General features: G+C 29.8%; 1 protein-coding gene across 2 annotated transcripts in view; it reads right to left on the bottom strand.

Annotated features, from left to right (window-relative positions):
• Nucleotides 1-13,443, bottom strand: part of LOC142326643 (sodium channel protein Nach-like) — an 83,303-nt gene extending 69,860 nt beyond the window's left edge. Inside the window, exons 1-2 of one of the 2 annotated variants that reach the window (XM_075369239.1) lie at nucleotides 13,212-13,443; nucleotides 4,423-5,180 (exon numbers count right to left, since the gene is read on the bottom strand). In XM_075369239.1, the coding sequence (XP_075225354.1) occupies nucleotides 4,446-5,180; nucleotides 13,212-13,307 (831 nt within the window). In that variant the 5' untranslated portion in view covers nucleotides 13,308-13,443 and the 3' untranslated portion in view covers nucleotides 4,423-4,445. The remainder of the gene's footprint in view (nucleotides 1-4,422; nucleotides 5,181-13,211) is intronic. The other variant, XM_075369240.1, reaches the window with a different exon arrangement.
• Between the last annotated feature and the right edge of the window lie 4,702 nt (nucleotides 13,444-18,145).

The following is an 18,145-nucleotide window of genomic DNA, read 5'->3' as shown; positions in this document are numbered from 1 at the left end:
TCAAAGCGAAAAAATATTTAAACATTAAAAAAAAAATTATATCATACTACCATTTCACAAAAACATCTTGGACTTTACCATGTGACAATTTTTCAAGTAAGAAAAAATGCTTAATTTTTATATCCTTCTTGAAAATTCAAATTTCAATACCACAAATTTTTATATCTTTGTATTTTTCAGAATTATACTTACATGATAATTATTTATTAATTTTTCTGAATTTTTTAATCTTTATAATACTAAACTAGTTGATGGACATTTCTCTAAAAAAAAAATGTAGCTATACAACTCGAAGTTACCAAAATAACAAAAACAAAAAGAGAATTGATTAAATCTGAATTAGTACTGTAATATTTCACTATGAATGAACAAATATATAAACACGTATAAAATAATTATAACTTAAAAACTTTTCATAATATAAAAATTTCTGCCAGAAAATTATCTTAAAACTCTTGTTAAGTAGATTTTACTGAACATAATTTCTTGCAGAAAAGTATGTTTCTCACACACACACACATATATATACACTCTACATATTCAACAGCAATAAAAATAAATGATAATATCTATAAATCAATAATGATAAATGTTTAATTATGAATTAAGTACCACAAATTTTTTTTAATATTATGAGTATGTATATAAATATTTTTATGATTAATAGTAGTAAAATATTTTTTTTTTTAATTTTTAGAAATTTTTTCACTTTGAGCACAGAATAAAAAAATTAAAAAAGAACTGTTAAAGAAAAAGAACTACCAAAATAAAAAAAAAGTAAAAGTGGGAAATTTAAAAGTTCTTAAAAGAGAAATAGCATAAAATGCATGAAATATTTATCATAATTACCACATATTTGCTGGTAATCGCCACATTGTATGTTGGTATAATATTAATACACCTTATAAAAAAAATATAAAATTGGAATACATAATGGATTTTTAAAATATCATAAATAGTCTTTTTGTACAAAAAAAATCATTCCATTTAATTAAAAAATAAGCACTGAAAATTACCCATAAAAATAGAACCAAATTTTACACTAACTTTAGTACTAAAATCATCCAATTAAAAAAATTATAAATCATAACACTAGATAATAGTAAAATTGAAAACCCCTTCAATTTACATTGATCCAGAATTATTTTATAATAATGGAACAATCCATTTAAAAAAAAAAAAAGTGTATATTAATATTAGGTATTTTTTTCAGATACTTCATTACTTGTGAACTAAGTCATAGTTTTTCAAGTAATATTATTATATTGACTACATATGTATATTAAAACATATCATTTTATTTATAAATAATTAAACCCCTGCTGATAGCCTGAGAGTATGTCGAAAAGATTTGAGTTTAACCACTTACTGTTTAACCACTTACATCAACAATTACTGTTTAAAAGAAAATTAAGGAAAGATTACAGGTTTAAAAATTATGATTATTATGGGGGAAAATTTATCCTGATTAAGTATACACAGGACATATATACATTATAGTTATAATACATTCACTACACTAGACATTCTACATTTTCATAATCTAATATTTACCACAAAAAAAAAACAGTGATATGTAACTCAACTATTTTATAAAACACAAATATCATTTGAAATAAATCATTGTAAGTAAATAAATTAGTCAATCCTCTACTCTACAACTACTCTAACTACTCTACTCTACTCTACTCTAACAACAGTTTCTTTAATAAATAATTTTATGTATTGTACAACTGAGATTAATCTCACACCATCAGTTGATCTGGATATAATCATTAATTAGCCTATATGGACTTTTTCATATAAAGTATGTCAAAAAATAAGAGGCACTTGGTAATAAATGGCATCAGTGAATCAAATGATGCTTATACAATAACTTCAAGCGCCTCATTACACAACTGTTAACTGGTTTGTCAAGTGTCTAATACTATTTACTTTCCCATGACAAGTAACCAATCATGTTCTACTAGGTCCAGTTGACATTTTGCACCTTGGCATTTTCACCTATTTGTATCTTATGACCAAATAGGCACTTTACTATAAGATTTTTATAGTAAAGTGTACTTTACTATAAGATTTTCATAGTAAAGTGTACTTTACTATAAAAATGCACTTTCCACTTTTTATAAGGTTCTTTTGTTATTACAAGTGAAAAAATTTAGGTGCAAATATACATTTTATAAAATTTTCATTTTTAAAATGGTGATTGATACAACTCCCAGCATTATAAAAGGTGAATGATCTACCAAATTTTAAAGCCCACTTCTATCAAGAGAATTAAATTTTCTACAAAACTGTTGAAGTGATAATCATATACACCTAATGGTTACCTTTTTTCCTTTTTTTACAGAAAATAAGTAACCACTAAAATTAGAAATGATCCATGCATGACATTCATATTATAATAAAAAAAAATAATGCTAAATGTAAACTTAATGTAAATTTAAAAATCTTTTTGTATGAATCATTTGGTTCCTACCTTTCTTAGACAGGAGAGAAATAAAGGTACTCAAAGGGAAATGTCTGCCTCAAGCCACCACTATTGACAAGCAGAACATAGTCACCATTACACCCTGACACAAACTACACTACCGTTCATCATTCATCATGCCTTATGTTTACCCTGCAAGTAACTAGAGAGTATTGTTTCTAGCTTCAACAACTGTGCTGGGATCTAAGGAGCACCGAACCAATGCTATTAGTGCTTCTTCTTCATAACATTATTTTTACTTTATTACTTAGTACTTTACTTTTTTGAGTAGACATCAGTTTGTTAAATTCATTATAAAATGATTAAATTACACAAATTAATAATCATTATTATGCATTCATATTGTTGTAGAATAATAGTATTTTTTTTACTATTTATTTTTATTAAAGTAGCATTATTATCAAAATACTTATGATATTTATACAGCAATATCTTGTGGATAAATCACAGTCTGCAACGAAAATTTACACGTGTATTTTTTTACCTACTATGAGTCTGAGGAAACTTTTTCCGATATCATAAATGATAATGAAATTTGTATTAACATACCATTTTTTTTTATACACTTTTTTTATATATTTTCAACATACACCTCATAATAAAACAATAATCACTATCATAAATAAAAAACTATTTTTATTACTATAAGAAATATCTCTAAAAAGTTAATATACATAAAAAAACACATTATTACTTTTTATTTTTATAATTTATTTTTCAGAGAAAATAAATCCAATTCAACACTTTATATTTGTTTTATGTAAAGGACATAATATTTATTGAAATACATTTAAAAAAAAGGAAGAAATATACAAGCATTTTATAATGTTATAAAAGAAGCTTCTTTTTTTAATTACATTAAAAAACACTTATAAATATAAAAAATATATAACATATTTTTATATAAACAGTTTTAAACCGACTGTTAATGCAACGTAAAACAAACTAATTGCTCTGATTAAAAAAAGAAAAAAAGAAAGAATCAGAATCACAAATCTAACTAATCTAAAAACAAACTCTAGTTCACTGGTAAATTAATCTAAAAAAATAATAAAAAAATTAATTTAATAAAAGCAAACATAGTATTTTGCTTACATGCATGCATGCGTGCACACACACACACACACACATACTGGAAAAATGTGAATGGTCTGAAGCAACAATAGTTATTTTATTCATATCATAAAAAATACTCATATTTACACAGACAACAGGTAGTTTTTTTAAGGTTGTAAAAATATCTTATACAGTAGAAGGCTACTTTAATTTCCTTATTTAAAAATAATATCTACCAATCTCTTCTGTCATTTCTTATATTACATTATCATTTAATTAAAATTACCACAGAATACTCTATGGAGTTATTCACACAAAGTCACCATATATTTTCACAATATAAAAATGGGCACATTTTATTCACATTTGGTGGTAGCAGTAACTTTAATTATACAGTCAAGAATACTAATGATAGACGATGATTTTTTTTCTGTTAACTGTAAAAGTGGTAATATCAGGACAACCATTACTAATTACAAAACAATCACTATAATCAAACATACAACAATAATTTAAAACCATTATTATATGGGGAAAACAATGACTTAGTGTGAATAAACAATAAAAATATGATTCTAGATAGATAAAAATAATATTTACTATTAAAGTATACTACTAGTAGTATATTACTAGTACAAATAGTACAGTACTATTAAGTATTTACTATTTATTATTACTGTACAAATGGTAGTATCATTTGCCAGTGCAAAAGATTTGTACAATTACCTTTATCTTAAAATAATTACAATTTGTATCATTGACCAGTGCAAAAGATTTGTACAATCATCTTTATCTTAAAATAATTAAAATTTGTAGAACACTACCATCAGTATTTATAAAATTAAAATTAATAATGTAATAATGATGAACATCACCTTTATTAACATAATCAGCTGGGTTATTTTCTCCCTCTACGATGTGAATTAGAAGAATAATTTTGTGAATTATATCCAGCATGCCGAAATTCACGTCTGTGATCTCTGTAAGGGTGGGATTTATCATAATGAAGATGATCACGATCCCGATCGTGACCCCAATCTCTATTTCTATGATTATATGAACGATCATTATGGCCATGACTCTTTGAATGCTCCTCGTGTCTGTCCATGATCGGATCTAATTTTTGACTAGGATACATTAATGGTGATCCAAATATCGAAGGAGATTCCATTATCATTGAAGATCCAGCAGGGCTTTGTAACTGATCACCCATTTTAAGTAACATATCAAAATACTGCGGCATGCCCACGGGTCCGTTTGCAGCAGGACATCCTGGTTTCACCTGCAGCGAAAGATCAATAAATTTTGAAGATGGACTATGAAGATCGTTTCGTCCTTTCATCTGCAGCGAAATATCAATAAATTTTGAAGACGGACTATGTACATCGTTTCGTCCTTTGTGACCAATATCACTATTGAATCCTCTTAAAGCGTTTACGCCAAATGGAACTTCATTAGTTTCTGAATAATCTTTTCTCGGTTTAATCAGTATTTCTTTACCGAACAATTTTGTATCTTTAAATAATTCTTTAGCGTATCCAGCAGAACATTCATGTTTAAATGTGACAAAACCGTATGATCTTAGACGTCCGTTCGGGTTCTTTGGTAGATTAACATTCTTCACTGGTCCCGCCTCCAAAAAGAAACAAAATTATTACGATTTTGAAAGCATATCGTAAAAACATAGTAATGATAAAATCCATACATATTATTGTGAGTGAAACAATCATTTCATAGCAAACAAAAGAAAACAATAATTACATGAATCGGGAAAAACTAGCATCACTAATAATAACAAAACCTTTAAAAATCTGAAATAATTTTTTGATTAATAAATGTTAACTATGAAAAACAGCGTGTAATCGGAATGACATTATGCAAGCAATGACAATATAAATTTATCACCCTATAATTAATTTTAAGTATTAAATACACTTAACATTTACTACGCTAAACAGTTTGAAATTAAAATCATAAATGGTACATTCATTCTAAGGATCCATTTACAAAAAATAAAAATCCAAAATTTGCTTTGCCGTAAACAATCATATTTAGAAATAAAGGGACAAAGATTTAAAATTGAAGAAGGAGAATTGTACATGCCCTTCATGTAGCAACATAATAATATCTAATCTTGAATTACGCATTACCACGGTTGTGTCTAAGTTAACCGTTCTCTGTCCTCAGAACCACATACAAAAAAACAAACCCATCAATAGTACAGGCTAAACTGACTTTTTTTAATTTTAGTACTGAACCCTCAGCCACGTTTACGCAAGTATTTTAAGGACATGTATAGTTACAAGTACAGCATATATTTACACAAGAACAAAGGAACCGCTAGATCTTTGCCAGGTATTGAACCAGAGACCAACCGATCTAAAAATCAAAACACTAACCACTACATAAACTGGCAACACAAGTTAGTTGACATTAAGTATAATCTAAATGTAGTTAAAAACTCTTTTTTGTAGCACTTTAGAAATACAGGTTATTTAGTATTAAATAGTTTTAAAAGATTTCTATTTCTATTTATGTTTACTAATTCCCTTGTACCTAGTTATGGCATCTGCTTAACAAATAAACTTATGTTTTGTATTTTCAATACAGAATATAATACACACTCTCAGTCAGTGTATGGTTAGAGAAGAAATATAGTGCAATTGGAATTTTTTTTCTCTTTTTTTACCAGTAACCGCCTTTCTATTTACATGAATTAAAAAAAAACTAATCCAGATTATAGAAGAAACCCTTTTTATTTATTATTTTATGATATGACTATTATTCATTTTATCATTTACATTCTCTATTCTTGCAAGGAGAATGTGAAGGATATTTATTGATAGGTGAAAAAATTCAGACTTATTTATTAAGCAAACCTGTTTTTGTACAATCAAATACTATTATTTAAAAAGTAAATAGTTTCCTTCCTTCAGAAAATGATTAATGTATTTGGGTGGTATGACTGTACTGATTTTTCATGAAATTAGTAACAAATGACTCATCATTAACTACAGAAGAGAAAGAAACAAAGTGTACAAAAATAAGAAACAAATAAATCAATCTTTTACTAGATCGATACATAATAATAAAGAATACAGATCAGGAAAGGAATGGAAAGATGTACTACTCCGCAGATAAAAAAGGAACTCCCCCAGCATTTGCCAGAATGGATCAAGGGAAGCTTGTTAAGTAAAACTTTGGTCAGAACAGCATCAAAGAATATACATTAATTATAAAATAAAAAATGATGTGATTAAAGTACATGTAAATTATTTAAATAAAATATAAATCATAATATAAAATATAATTAAGGTAAATATATGAAAACTCTAAATACAAAAAAATAACTACAAAATAATAGTCAATACAGAAAAATTTATGAAAATTATTTGGGCACATATTAACGTGCAAGATAAAAAGAGGTACAGAGAATTCAGATTTTATTTTTAATTAGTATTATTAAAAAATGATAGTGTAATTCTGTTTCTGTCGAATAACATTATTTAATTATATTTTAAACGGTTCAATAACTTATCAAAGATACCAAAGAAGGCACAATAAATCCCTTTCTTGTAAGTTGAAAATAGTTTTTTTATGAAAATAGTTTTGGTGTCTGGTTTTGTGGAGAAGAATATATCTTTTAAGTGGAGTGATTACTCTTTTCAGTAAAAATAGTACACTCATAAATATAAATGGAACAATAAGTTAAAATTCTTAATTTCCTAAACATACTGAATTCATATTTATGAAGGCCAAACAATGATTTGACAGCCCATTTGTACCTTGAAAATTTATTCTGACTTTTTGAGAGATGTGTACAGATTATATTATATTATATTTTAAACAGGAATATAAGTAAATATAATGAATATTTAATAATAATGACAAGCTTAGTATTTAATTTAAATGCTTTGGATGACCAAATTAATTTCATTTGGTACAAAATCTACCGTTTGATGTTTGTTTTTAAAGCATTTAAATTAAATACTAAGCTTGTCATTATTATTAAATATTCATTATATTTACTTATATTCCTGTTTAAAATATAATATAATATAATCTGTACACATCTCTCAAAAAGTCAGAATAAATTTTCAAGGTACAAATGGGCTGTCAAATCATTGTTTGGCCTTCATAAATATGAATTCAGTATGTTTAGGAAATTAAGAATTTTAACTTATTGTTCCATTTATATTTATGAGTGTACTATTTTTACTGAAAAGAGTAATCACAAACAAACATCAAACGGTAGATTTTGTACCAAATGAAATTAATTTGGTCATCCGAAGAGAATTTGTCATCTAATAAATTATCTAGAAATTTCACTTTATGGGTAATAAAAACATTATTGCTATCATTAATGGGAATTCTGTCTACACAATCAGTAATGTGAATACTACCTACAAGGCACAATGCAAAGATTTTATTTATACTTAAAGTTAGATGGTAACAATCCATCCGGTGAATAAATTTTTGAACTGCTATCAAAGAATTTTCATTTCCTTTTAAAAAATTAAAGAAGAAAACAGACTGTAAGGTAATAGTTACTGTATTTTCTACAAAAAAATTTCTTCTTAATCTAATCAAACGGGATACCATATAAAAGTGCTTATATTACAGCAAAATATTTCAATAAATATATAAAATAAGAGTCACTGAAATTATTTTCATTTTTCTTAAACATTACAGACCATAAATTTATAAATTATACAACATTAACAAATAAAATAACATTTCGCTAATAATTAAACGCTTTAAAATGTTTACTTTTCAAAAGCCACTCATATTAATGTGGTAAAATTCAATAAATTTTACTAGTTTGTCTTCTAAGAAAAACAATTTTAATAATAATGATATCTGATTTTATTTTATACATTTGAAATGCGTGATGTTTTTAGAATGAAAACAATATAAATGGTATAAAAATATTTGATACACCAGGATATGTAATGGACAGTATTAATGATAATATAATCATAAATGTTGATGACAGATTCTGCAGATTGTGAAGAAAATGAATGAGATTTTATTTCAACTGCTTATGAAAATGAAGCAACTCAGCAGTACTAACAATGATTTTCTTTTACTTAAAACAGTGTGTTAAAGAATGTGCACTTTAAAACAGAAGACTATGTCAACAAATTTATTGGAAATAATTTGTAGGAATGACACTTTTTCTGTCTGCAAATTCCAGCATGCCATGGATATTTACATAGTGTTTTGGAAGAATGCATCTCACGTTATTTTTATACTTTGTAAATGTATATTCAATAGCTTCCTCTACAAACTCTTCCAATTTTTTTTTACAGAGCTAATGTGGTAATACAGTATCAACATTGCAGAGCTATTCCAGCCTACAATGGTATACGCAGATTTCTCCAGCAGTCATTCACATCATTTAACTGAAAGCATCTCTTAGCTTGAACCATAAATGAAAAATATTATGTTTAGAAATAAAACGAATGAATTCTCTAACCAATTCCCTTATGAACAAGACTGCAAGTTTTGTAAAAAAATAAATAAAGAAAAGAAAAAAGTGCCTCCCAATTAATGAATGATTAAGTACTCTAAAATAATTTATTCACTCTTTTTTAACTGTAATATTTTATTTTAAAAAATGATTTGTGTGTACATTTCACAATAATTCCAAAATACATAAATATTTTACAATAATGGATATTTCACCACTTTAAAAAAAAAAAATTTAATAAATGAACATTGAACATGTCAGAAATATCAGTTTTCAGGACATAAAGCTATTAAACAGGTTTAATTAATTCTAAATGTTGCAAAAAAATTGTAGATAAACTCCTGACAAACAACAGCTAAGTGTTAAGCAGTTGAAAAAACATACTTAATTAACTAATGCATAGATTCCTAAAAAATAACTAAAATCACTGAAGGATTTTTTAAAGCGATATAACTTTTAAAAAAAATTAAAATAAAAACATACAAAACACATAAGAATCTTTGTAATAAAAAATGGATACAACAAAAAAAAAAGACAGCACAAATCTCTAAGCATAAGAGCATTTCAATTACAAAAAATTTCAATTACTATTACCTTCAGTGCAATTAATGAAATAAAGTATAATTTCACAATTATTCACAAGAGGGATGATCATGAAATGATTCTCATCTTTAGAAAGCATGAACTCTGGAAGATGTATTGTTGAGCTAACTGAAAATATCTAACATATCCCATTCACCACTATTTGCACTCTAATGAAATATCTTTCATCTCAGGAAAAATAAATTTAACATTCTAAATTTATACATTAATTTCTATATTCTTTTGATGCTGGAGCTTCATCTAAAAAAACATAAAGCTCTTTTCTAAATTTAATAAAATTTATAAAAAGTGCTTTAAATAATTGGTTTCTTGAAGAGGAAAAATTTCTTTGGCAACTATCAATATAGGTTGAGAAAAAATAATAACGCTGTCATTGATTTAGTTGACAAAATTTCGCATATCTAGGATATATCACAGTCATACTTGGCATTATGTTGTGTGACTTATCAAAGGTTTCAATTGTGTTAATCATTTCTTGTTATTCCAAAAGATGTGTAGAGCTGGGATTACTGTTATAAATGTTGATTTTGGCATAATGAATAACAATAAAAAACCACTGCATCAAGATTTCTTGTATAAGATTGCCATATTGTCTCATACATGTGTGCACTGACCTTCATACTATTGTGAAGTTTGTGTGTTCACTAATTATAGAAGTTTTCAGTGATTGTTCATGTAAGAGTAACTATAGAAATAGACAAAGCAAAAATAGCGCATAGAAAATATAACAGAGGTGGGTTGATTGATCGGAACTGGATCTTTGAAGGTATTGGGCATTTTGGTTTGCTTGGCATTTCTCCTGCCACCACCCCGTTCAGCATAAGACACCCCTAAAGCATAAGACTGAATGTCTGTGCCACAAACAGCTACTGAGGCTCGAAACAGTTTAGCGACCAGTGTCCTAAATAGCTCCTAGACCTTACTTGACAGCGTGAGCAGACTAAGTGCAGTGCCATATATCTCTAGGTTAGCTTCCAACAGCAATGCGGTAGGAATCATTCCATTAAGTAAACTACTGATATTGCTTGAACATAGCAATCGCATCAAGGAACTCCCACATGGTCCGACAAAGTGGGTCTCGCCACACTGACTGGCCGATTTTACCCTTGACCTCAAAGTTCCAGGGTGGCCTGGTCTCTGCCCCCTCCCCCCCAAGAGCAAGGCAGTCAAACATCAGGTATTCATTTGACTGGACCTCCCCGCAAACACACAGCTCACCAGCTGCTAGGCGGAACCGAAACAGATATTGGTTTAAATTAACATGGTTAGTGAACACCTGCGGTGTGCAGGTTTTTTTAAGGCCAGAAGGTGTTTCTGGCCTTAAAAACAAGGTCGAGGGATACCATCCCCCACAGATCCTGTATACACTTATACAAGGATCTTCCTTTAGTAGTGGTGTCCCATTCCATCTGCCATGCTTCCATCACGAGGCTCTCCAACCTCTTCTGCAGGCGTGAGATGGGCAACTGAATGAAATTTCGATCCGGTGCATTGTGATCACTGTTCCGACTCAAAATGGGGGCCCAACTCAAAACTGCATCCCAAATACCTCGGCCTCCCGACCTCTTTGCACCGCCCGAACTAAATCGATTGGGAGAGCCTTTCCCAATATGGTGGTAGCCTCATAGGAGGTTGTTTTAAAAACACCAGTGCACACAATTAAGTCTCTGCTGGGCACTTCTTAAATTTTGAACAAGTGCTCTATTCATATCCAACCTATGCACTCAAATGGGCGCCATGTATGAGGTCATGCTTTTGAAGACACCTGGGTACACCATGTATATTTGATGGGCCAACAACCCATAGTCTTTCCGTGCAATCCTCCTAAGTTTCTGCCGCTACTTGCCTAATTTGGTTGCTAACGGTAACTTTTCATCAAACAAAACACCTAGGTATTTACAAACTCTAACTCTCCATTGGGCATAGCAGTAATAAGTATTCCTTTGTTCCAGTTCCTACTCGTGGATGTGAAACTTTATTAGCAATAATCAAACAAAATATTTTGGTTGGCACTACTGTTATTAAAGACTGTTGGATGTCTTATAATTGAAAATCTTTTAAACTTCTGTTATCAAAAACAAAAATCACAATTTTATCTTTAACATTGATTAAACAAAGGCTCTTTAATAAAACTTTTTTTTTAAATGTTTAAAATATGATTAACATGAAGTACAAAACAAATTGTACATTTATAAATCTTTTACCTTTTTTTTAACTAAGTAGGCCTTCTATAAACAAACAGCAAAACAATCTAATAAGAAATGTTCCCTTAGTGATGATTTTTAATTTTATGTAAATCTATCTTAATATTGAAACAGTTAAACAGACTGTACATCCCAATCCCTGTACAGAAAGATACCCATCTTGTGACAATTTCAGTCACCACCTCCCTCCATTCCTAGACCTGATGGGCTTTACTGGAGGTTGTCTTGCTGACCCTCTTCACCGATTACATATTACAGTCATAGACCTCAGTTAGGATGTCATCAATAACTCTGCAGACATTTATATCAGTGATTTGTTTCTCGGCCTTTGCCTTCGCTGCTTCTTTTGCATACCTCTATTCTGTCCTACTTTCTTGCCCTTATAAATGGTATGAGCATAAGCACTACATATTTTTCGTGAGCTCATACATATACATTAGCACCACATACTCTCAATATATACATAAGCTAAGAATGACTAAATGTAAACACCAAACAAATTTTTGATTCGCAAAAATGGCAAGTTAGATCTAACTCTGTCCTTAGGATAATCAAATACTAACAAAATAAATTAAATCAACTTTAAACTGGACTTCCAGTCCGGTTCGCCAGGAGCAAGGTCAAGCCTACCGCCTCTCATATCGCAGATTCCCACGTGACATTTACAAGGTCCGTGGCTGGCCTGCTAATGGGAGCGAGATCAAAGCCTTCAGTAGTATAAACACTAATTAATAGTTTTAACTTTACACCATTTAGCCAATTGCTCATTTATATTATAATATAAATACTGGCCAAGTCATTATTTTTTTTATAAATAGTGGTAAATATAAGTTGTCAGTAATGAAACTGTCTAATAAATCAATGACTATATTTTATCACGCAAATCTTTTTTGCACCAATACAGAATAGTGAATGATGTTAACATGTGCAATGGCTGTTAATTCTATATAAGATTATTATCAATGAATACTGTTCCCAATTACACAAAGTATAAATATAAACAATGCTGAATGACTTAATTTTATATGAACATAAGATTAAGAATTATAAATTGTGTAAGTTTTTAAGGTTAATTTTATGCGAATTACAGTATAAATATCATTGATACTGATACTGGAAAATTCCAGAAGATTACTGCTGTAATTTTAACTCGTATAGAAAAACATAATTTTGGTTTTAGCTACACTAGTTCATATTTACAAGTGTTCACAATGCTAATCGTTATACACACAAATTACGTATTTCTTAATACAAATAGTTCCTAAAAGACCTATTCAAAGTCAAACCTCACTTTTAAATATTTTAAAAGTAACTAGCTGGATTCCAATGCAAAGTCGAAATAAACTGAAAGATTACTTCTTTCAATTAACTAATAAAGGCTTACCTGTAAAAACAATTCGTAAATAAGCTCTTCATTTACTTTTTCATGTAAATTTCCAATCCAAACACAACAAACGTTATCCTCAGCCATATTTAACATTTAAAACGCACGACTGATTTATAACAGAAAATATTTTGAGAAACTACTTCAAAAATTTAATAAGTTTACGACTAAAACATAACCTTATACACTTTGCCTGGAGTACGACGCAAAATTACACTAATTAAATGTCCAACATGACAGAAGAAGTAGGCTAGTGAAGAAAATATTACTAAAATTTTCGACTAGTATTAACGCTCTCTATAAACAACTCTAGAACTAACATTGAAACGTAGGCAAGAATCGCCTACAAGCAATCTACCAATAAACTACACTGAGATGTGATTTAGCTTTAAAATGTAATTACAGTTAGCAATGACCTCAACTTTTAAATTTTAGGGATTTAATGAAAAAGCAAATGTTATTTTTATCCAAACAATTTTCTGTTGACAAAAATATTACAAATAAAAATAGAAACATGCATGTTCGGACTTAATCACGAACGCACTAAACAACTTTAATTTGGGTTAAAAATGAGGTAATATCGTTTTAGTTCAAACGTTTATATTTTAAAATTAAAAAAAAATTTCTGACTCACTTTCATTTACAGAAATAATTGTAAAAAATATTAACATACACGTGTATGAGCTAACTAACCAATGTTCTAATCGACTTTGATTAATTTAGAACATCGTAAATGAGGCACAACGGTCCAGTGAATATTTTTCAAATTAAATCCCAAAATTTAATTAAAAATTTTTTAAATTGTAAAACCTACATTTTTGCCTTCATTAACAATGTTTCACTTTTATTAAATGGACTTTCGGCAATGAAGCACCATATCAGTACATTATAATGTTTAAATTTGTCTTCACTGTTAAAAATTCCACGAATGATTTCAAACTTACCATAAACATAAAATACACTTTTTAAGTATGTTTTACAGAAATATTTCAATTTACAGTTGTTTTTTTTTTTTTAAATTGCTACTTTTATAACAAAACATAATGTTTTTGATGGTAGTTCCACTTTCTATGAAGAATATTAAATAATTCAAAACAACTGGATTAAAAGTATATTATAACAAATTACTGATCAACACTTTTCCTTCATTTTTGACAATGTATATTTTTATTTTATTGACCTCAAATCCTTCTTTCAAAGATTGTTAGATTTCATAATTGCCAATAACAAATCTGTCATTGACATACAGTCCAATATTTAAGAATATCTGTATTATATACACCTGTATTATACATCTTTCAGAAATAGTCTGATAAATCTTTCTTGTGTAGGAGTAAAATAAACATCATGTTCTATAATTTTACAGATTTTTGAACCCTTTTAAGACATTGAATACATAAATAGGATGATACATTAAATAGGTAACTAACCAGTCAACCGTATACTTTTTGTCATCTAAAACTCTTCAGCGGGTTCTTACCAACCCGATATAGTGCTTCAGAAACTCTGAAGCAGTAAATGGGGTGCTAAGCCAACCGTCCTGTCGACGACAGCTAGAGCTTTGTGCTATTTAACATGCGAATATGCATGTCCTGTGTGGAACAGATCAAAACACACAAAAAAGGTTGATATAGCGCTGAACAAGACCTGTCGTTTAATAACGGGATGTATGAAACCCACTCCTATTGAAAAGTTTTACAGAGCGGCGGGCAAGGAGGAACCTGGAATACGTCGAGTTGAAACCGAGTACATTGAACGGTTCAGACAATCTTTCGATACACGACATACAATGTACCAGATGGAGCAACCAACCCCTCCGAGACTGAAATCGAGAAAGAGATTTTTGAACTCTACATCTATCGAGCCCCCTCCATGGTTCCCAAAAAGGACTCCAACACCTCCAGGACATGACCTGGACTAGCAAACGTGGGTGACTTTAAATCGGCTTCGAACTGGGGTTGCACCAAGCATAGTTAACCGTGCCAGATGGCATCAAATAGAGCCTAACGATCTGAACTGCGAGTGCGGTGAGATTCAGGACTCTGAACACCTCCTAAAATGCACCCTCTGCCCAACCAAATGCACACTAGAAGATCTGTGGCAAGGAAATGCTTCTGGTGTTTCGGTGGCACAATACTGGTCGCAAAGGTTTTAATGTCTCATCGCTCAGACACGAAAAAGTAAAGTAAGTATGATATAAAATCTGGACTATAGAAGAATTTGACACTTTGTCACAAGGAAAATGTAAATGATGTTTTCACTATTTAAACATTAAGTTACCATTCAATTTAACTGCCATCCACTTAATCTCTTTTCTTTTCTTCTTCCTGTTTAGCCTCCAGGACTTATCATTCAGGTATTACTTCAGAGGATGAATGAGTGTAGTCTTGTACAGTCTCAGTTTGACAATTCCTGAGATGAGTGGTTAATTGAAACCCAACCACCAAAGAACACCGGTATCCAAGATTTAGTATTCAAATTCATATAAAAACAACTGACTTTACTAGGACTTGAACGCTGGAACTCTCAACTTCCAAATCAGCTGATCTGGGAAGATGTGTTCACCACTAGACCAACCCGGTGGGTTTTCCACTAAGTCAATCTGTCCTTAATTACATTAATAGAACACTTAAAATCAGAAACAATGATTCCGGTTCATAAAAATACAGGCTCCTTCAGTAGCTCAATGCCTGTTACTCCTTTGGGTACCTAGTGATCTTGGTATCCAACAGAATCTGACACGAATATTAACCTAGAAGAGTGATAAATGCAGCTACTTAACAGAGTTGGGTGTGTGCAGTGCCATTTAATTATGATTTAGTGCACCAACTGATCACATTTTTCAAGAATGAAACTAATCCTACACAGCAATATTCTATACTTTATTTATTGGAAATAACTTCACCACAAACATGCTGGTATCTTTTAAAATAAAAATGTGTGTTCTACTTCCAACTACAGATGATATCCCAATTTTTTGGGTCCAACCCAGGACATATTTTGGAAATTACTTAAAGGTCTTAACAGTTTACTGAAACATTAAACTTTATTTATTCAGCTGTATTTTTCATTAGACATGACTTTTCTCAGAAATGGTTTGTTTTAATTACATCATAAAATTCACATCAAAATGTTTTGAATTAATTTTAACATTTAGCAGATGTTTAACAGTAGATATTGAAAGTCTATCCCTTTCTACAAACCAAATGTTCTATGTAACTGAAAAAACTCTTAAAAAACTCTGCTCTTGGAGCAGATGTCCCAGGCAAAGACATTGCAAACTTAACCATTTTAGAAATATTGCAACATGATATCAGTCTTTTAAAACACCTTAAAAATTGCTTTCCACTTCTCTTCAATAGGGTACTTTTCCATAACTTGAATCACAACCTACCCTTTGGTTTTGAATTACCTGGTTCAACAATATACGTTCATCAGTATTTATGGAATCTGTTATAATTTCATTAACAACTTGTGCACTCTCTTCTAAATCAGACCAGGCAATTTCAGTTCGTAAATTTATACACTGAAACTTGCTAACTTTATCAAAATTGGTTCTCCACAACTCTATTGGATACTAGAATTATAAAAATTGTTTATGGTTGAGAAGAATTTTTGTTCCTGAACATCATTATTTTCTTTTAGAGTGCATAGCAATTCTTTGGCAGATGATGGTATAAATTACCATCAAATCCATACTTCAGGAAAGAAAAACCCTTGGGTTTTTCTTTCACATTTTCTTTTGCCCATTGCTAAACGATGAGACAAAAAACGAACAGAGATAAAATGATCAAAAAAATGTAGACAAGTTACTTCACACACAAAAACAATATAAAAACATTAACCCTGTTGTGTTGCCAAATAACTAAGTAAAAAGTTGTGGTGAGTAAACCAATAGACACGCCTCTGTCAAAATCGACCTCAGTGCTTGCTCCAAGGTCAGCTGAGAGATGCATGGGTGTAAGAGAATGTTTAAAAATGTGATGTTAAACATATAGGTCTATAATTAAAAAAAATCCTCACCAGTCATAAAATCCTCAAACCCCGGATAGCACTAAAACACCAGGACTGTCCGGGTTACTCCCGGACATAGGGTAAGTCTATACTTACAAATTTCCTAATTCCACTGAGTTTGTGAAGACTTTCATCAATTAAAGTAAAATTGCATTTCAGTAATTTGGCAAGTACATCAATATGCATGAAATATACAGATTTAATGGATATTTATTCTTAAATATCATTTATAGTTGACCAACTACACAGAGAAAACTTTTGATTTTTCAAATTTTCTTGATTAGTGGTATTAAATAAACTAATCCTTTTTTTTGTTGACTTAACGGATATTGAAGGCACTGGTTTAACTTGAAACTTTTGTACTTTAATTATAATCTGGAAAATTTCACTTCTTGTGTGTTTTTAGCTTATATTTCTTCCCTTTACCCAACTTTTTTTCCCTCTACCCTTCACCCTAGGACCGGCAGCCTGCTTTGATAGCATTACTCATTCCTAGGGATGTTATAGCCTCAAAACTCCCAGGCAACCATCCCTTTACCCAACTTGGAGTTGGATAGGACCAGTTAGGAACAACTTTCACTTTTCTCAATGCTTCCATACCTTCTCCTCTTGCAACACCAACGGCACATCTTCTCTTTTCTACAAATGCATTCTACTCCTGACTACATATGCATATCTCACTGTACTACCTTGTTTAAATCTATCAGTATATTTTCAAATCTGGATTTAAACTACGTAGGTAGGGTTACCATATTTTTTTTGGGTCCAACCCAGGAGACATTTTTGAAATTACTTAAGAGTCTTAACAGTTTACTTAAACATTAAACTTTATTTATTCAGTTGTGTTTTTCACTAGACATGAATTTTTTCAGAAATGGTTTGTTTTAATTACATCATAAAATTTACTATTCTATATAAAC

Source organism: Lycorma delicatula, chromosome 6 (genome assembly GCF_047948215.1).
Source record: "Lycorma delicatula isolate Av1 chromosome 6, ASM4794821v1, whole genome shotgun sequence".
Lineage (NCBI taxonomy): Eukaryota > Metazoa > Arthropoda > Insecta > Hemiptera > Fulgoridae > Lycorma > Lycorma delicatula.
This window is presented reverse-complemented; position numbering and strand designations above follow the sequence as displayed.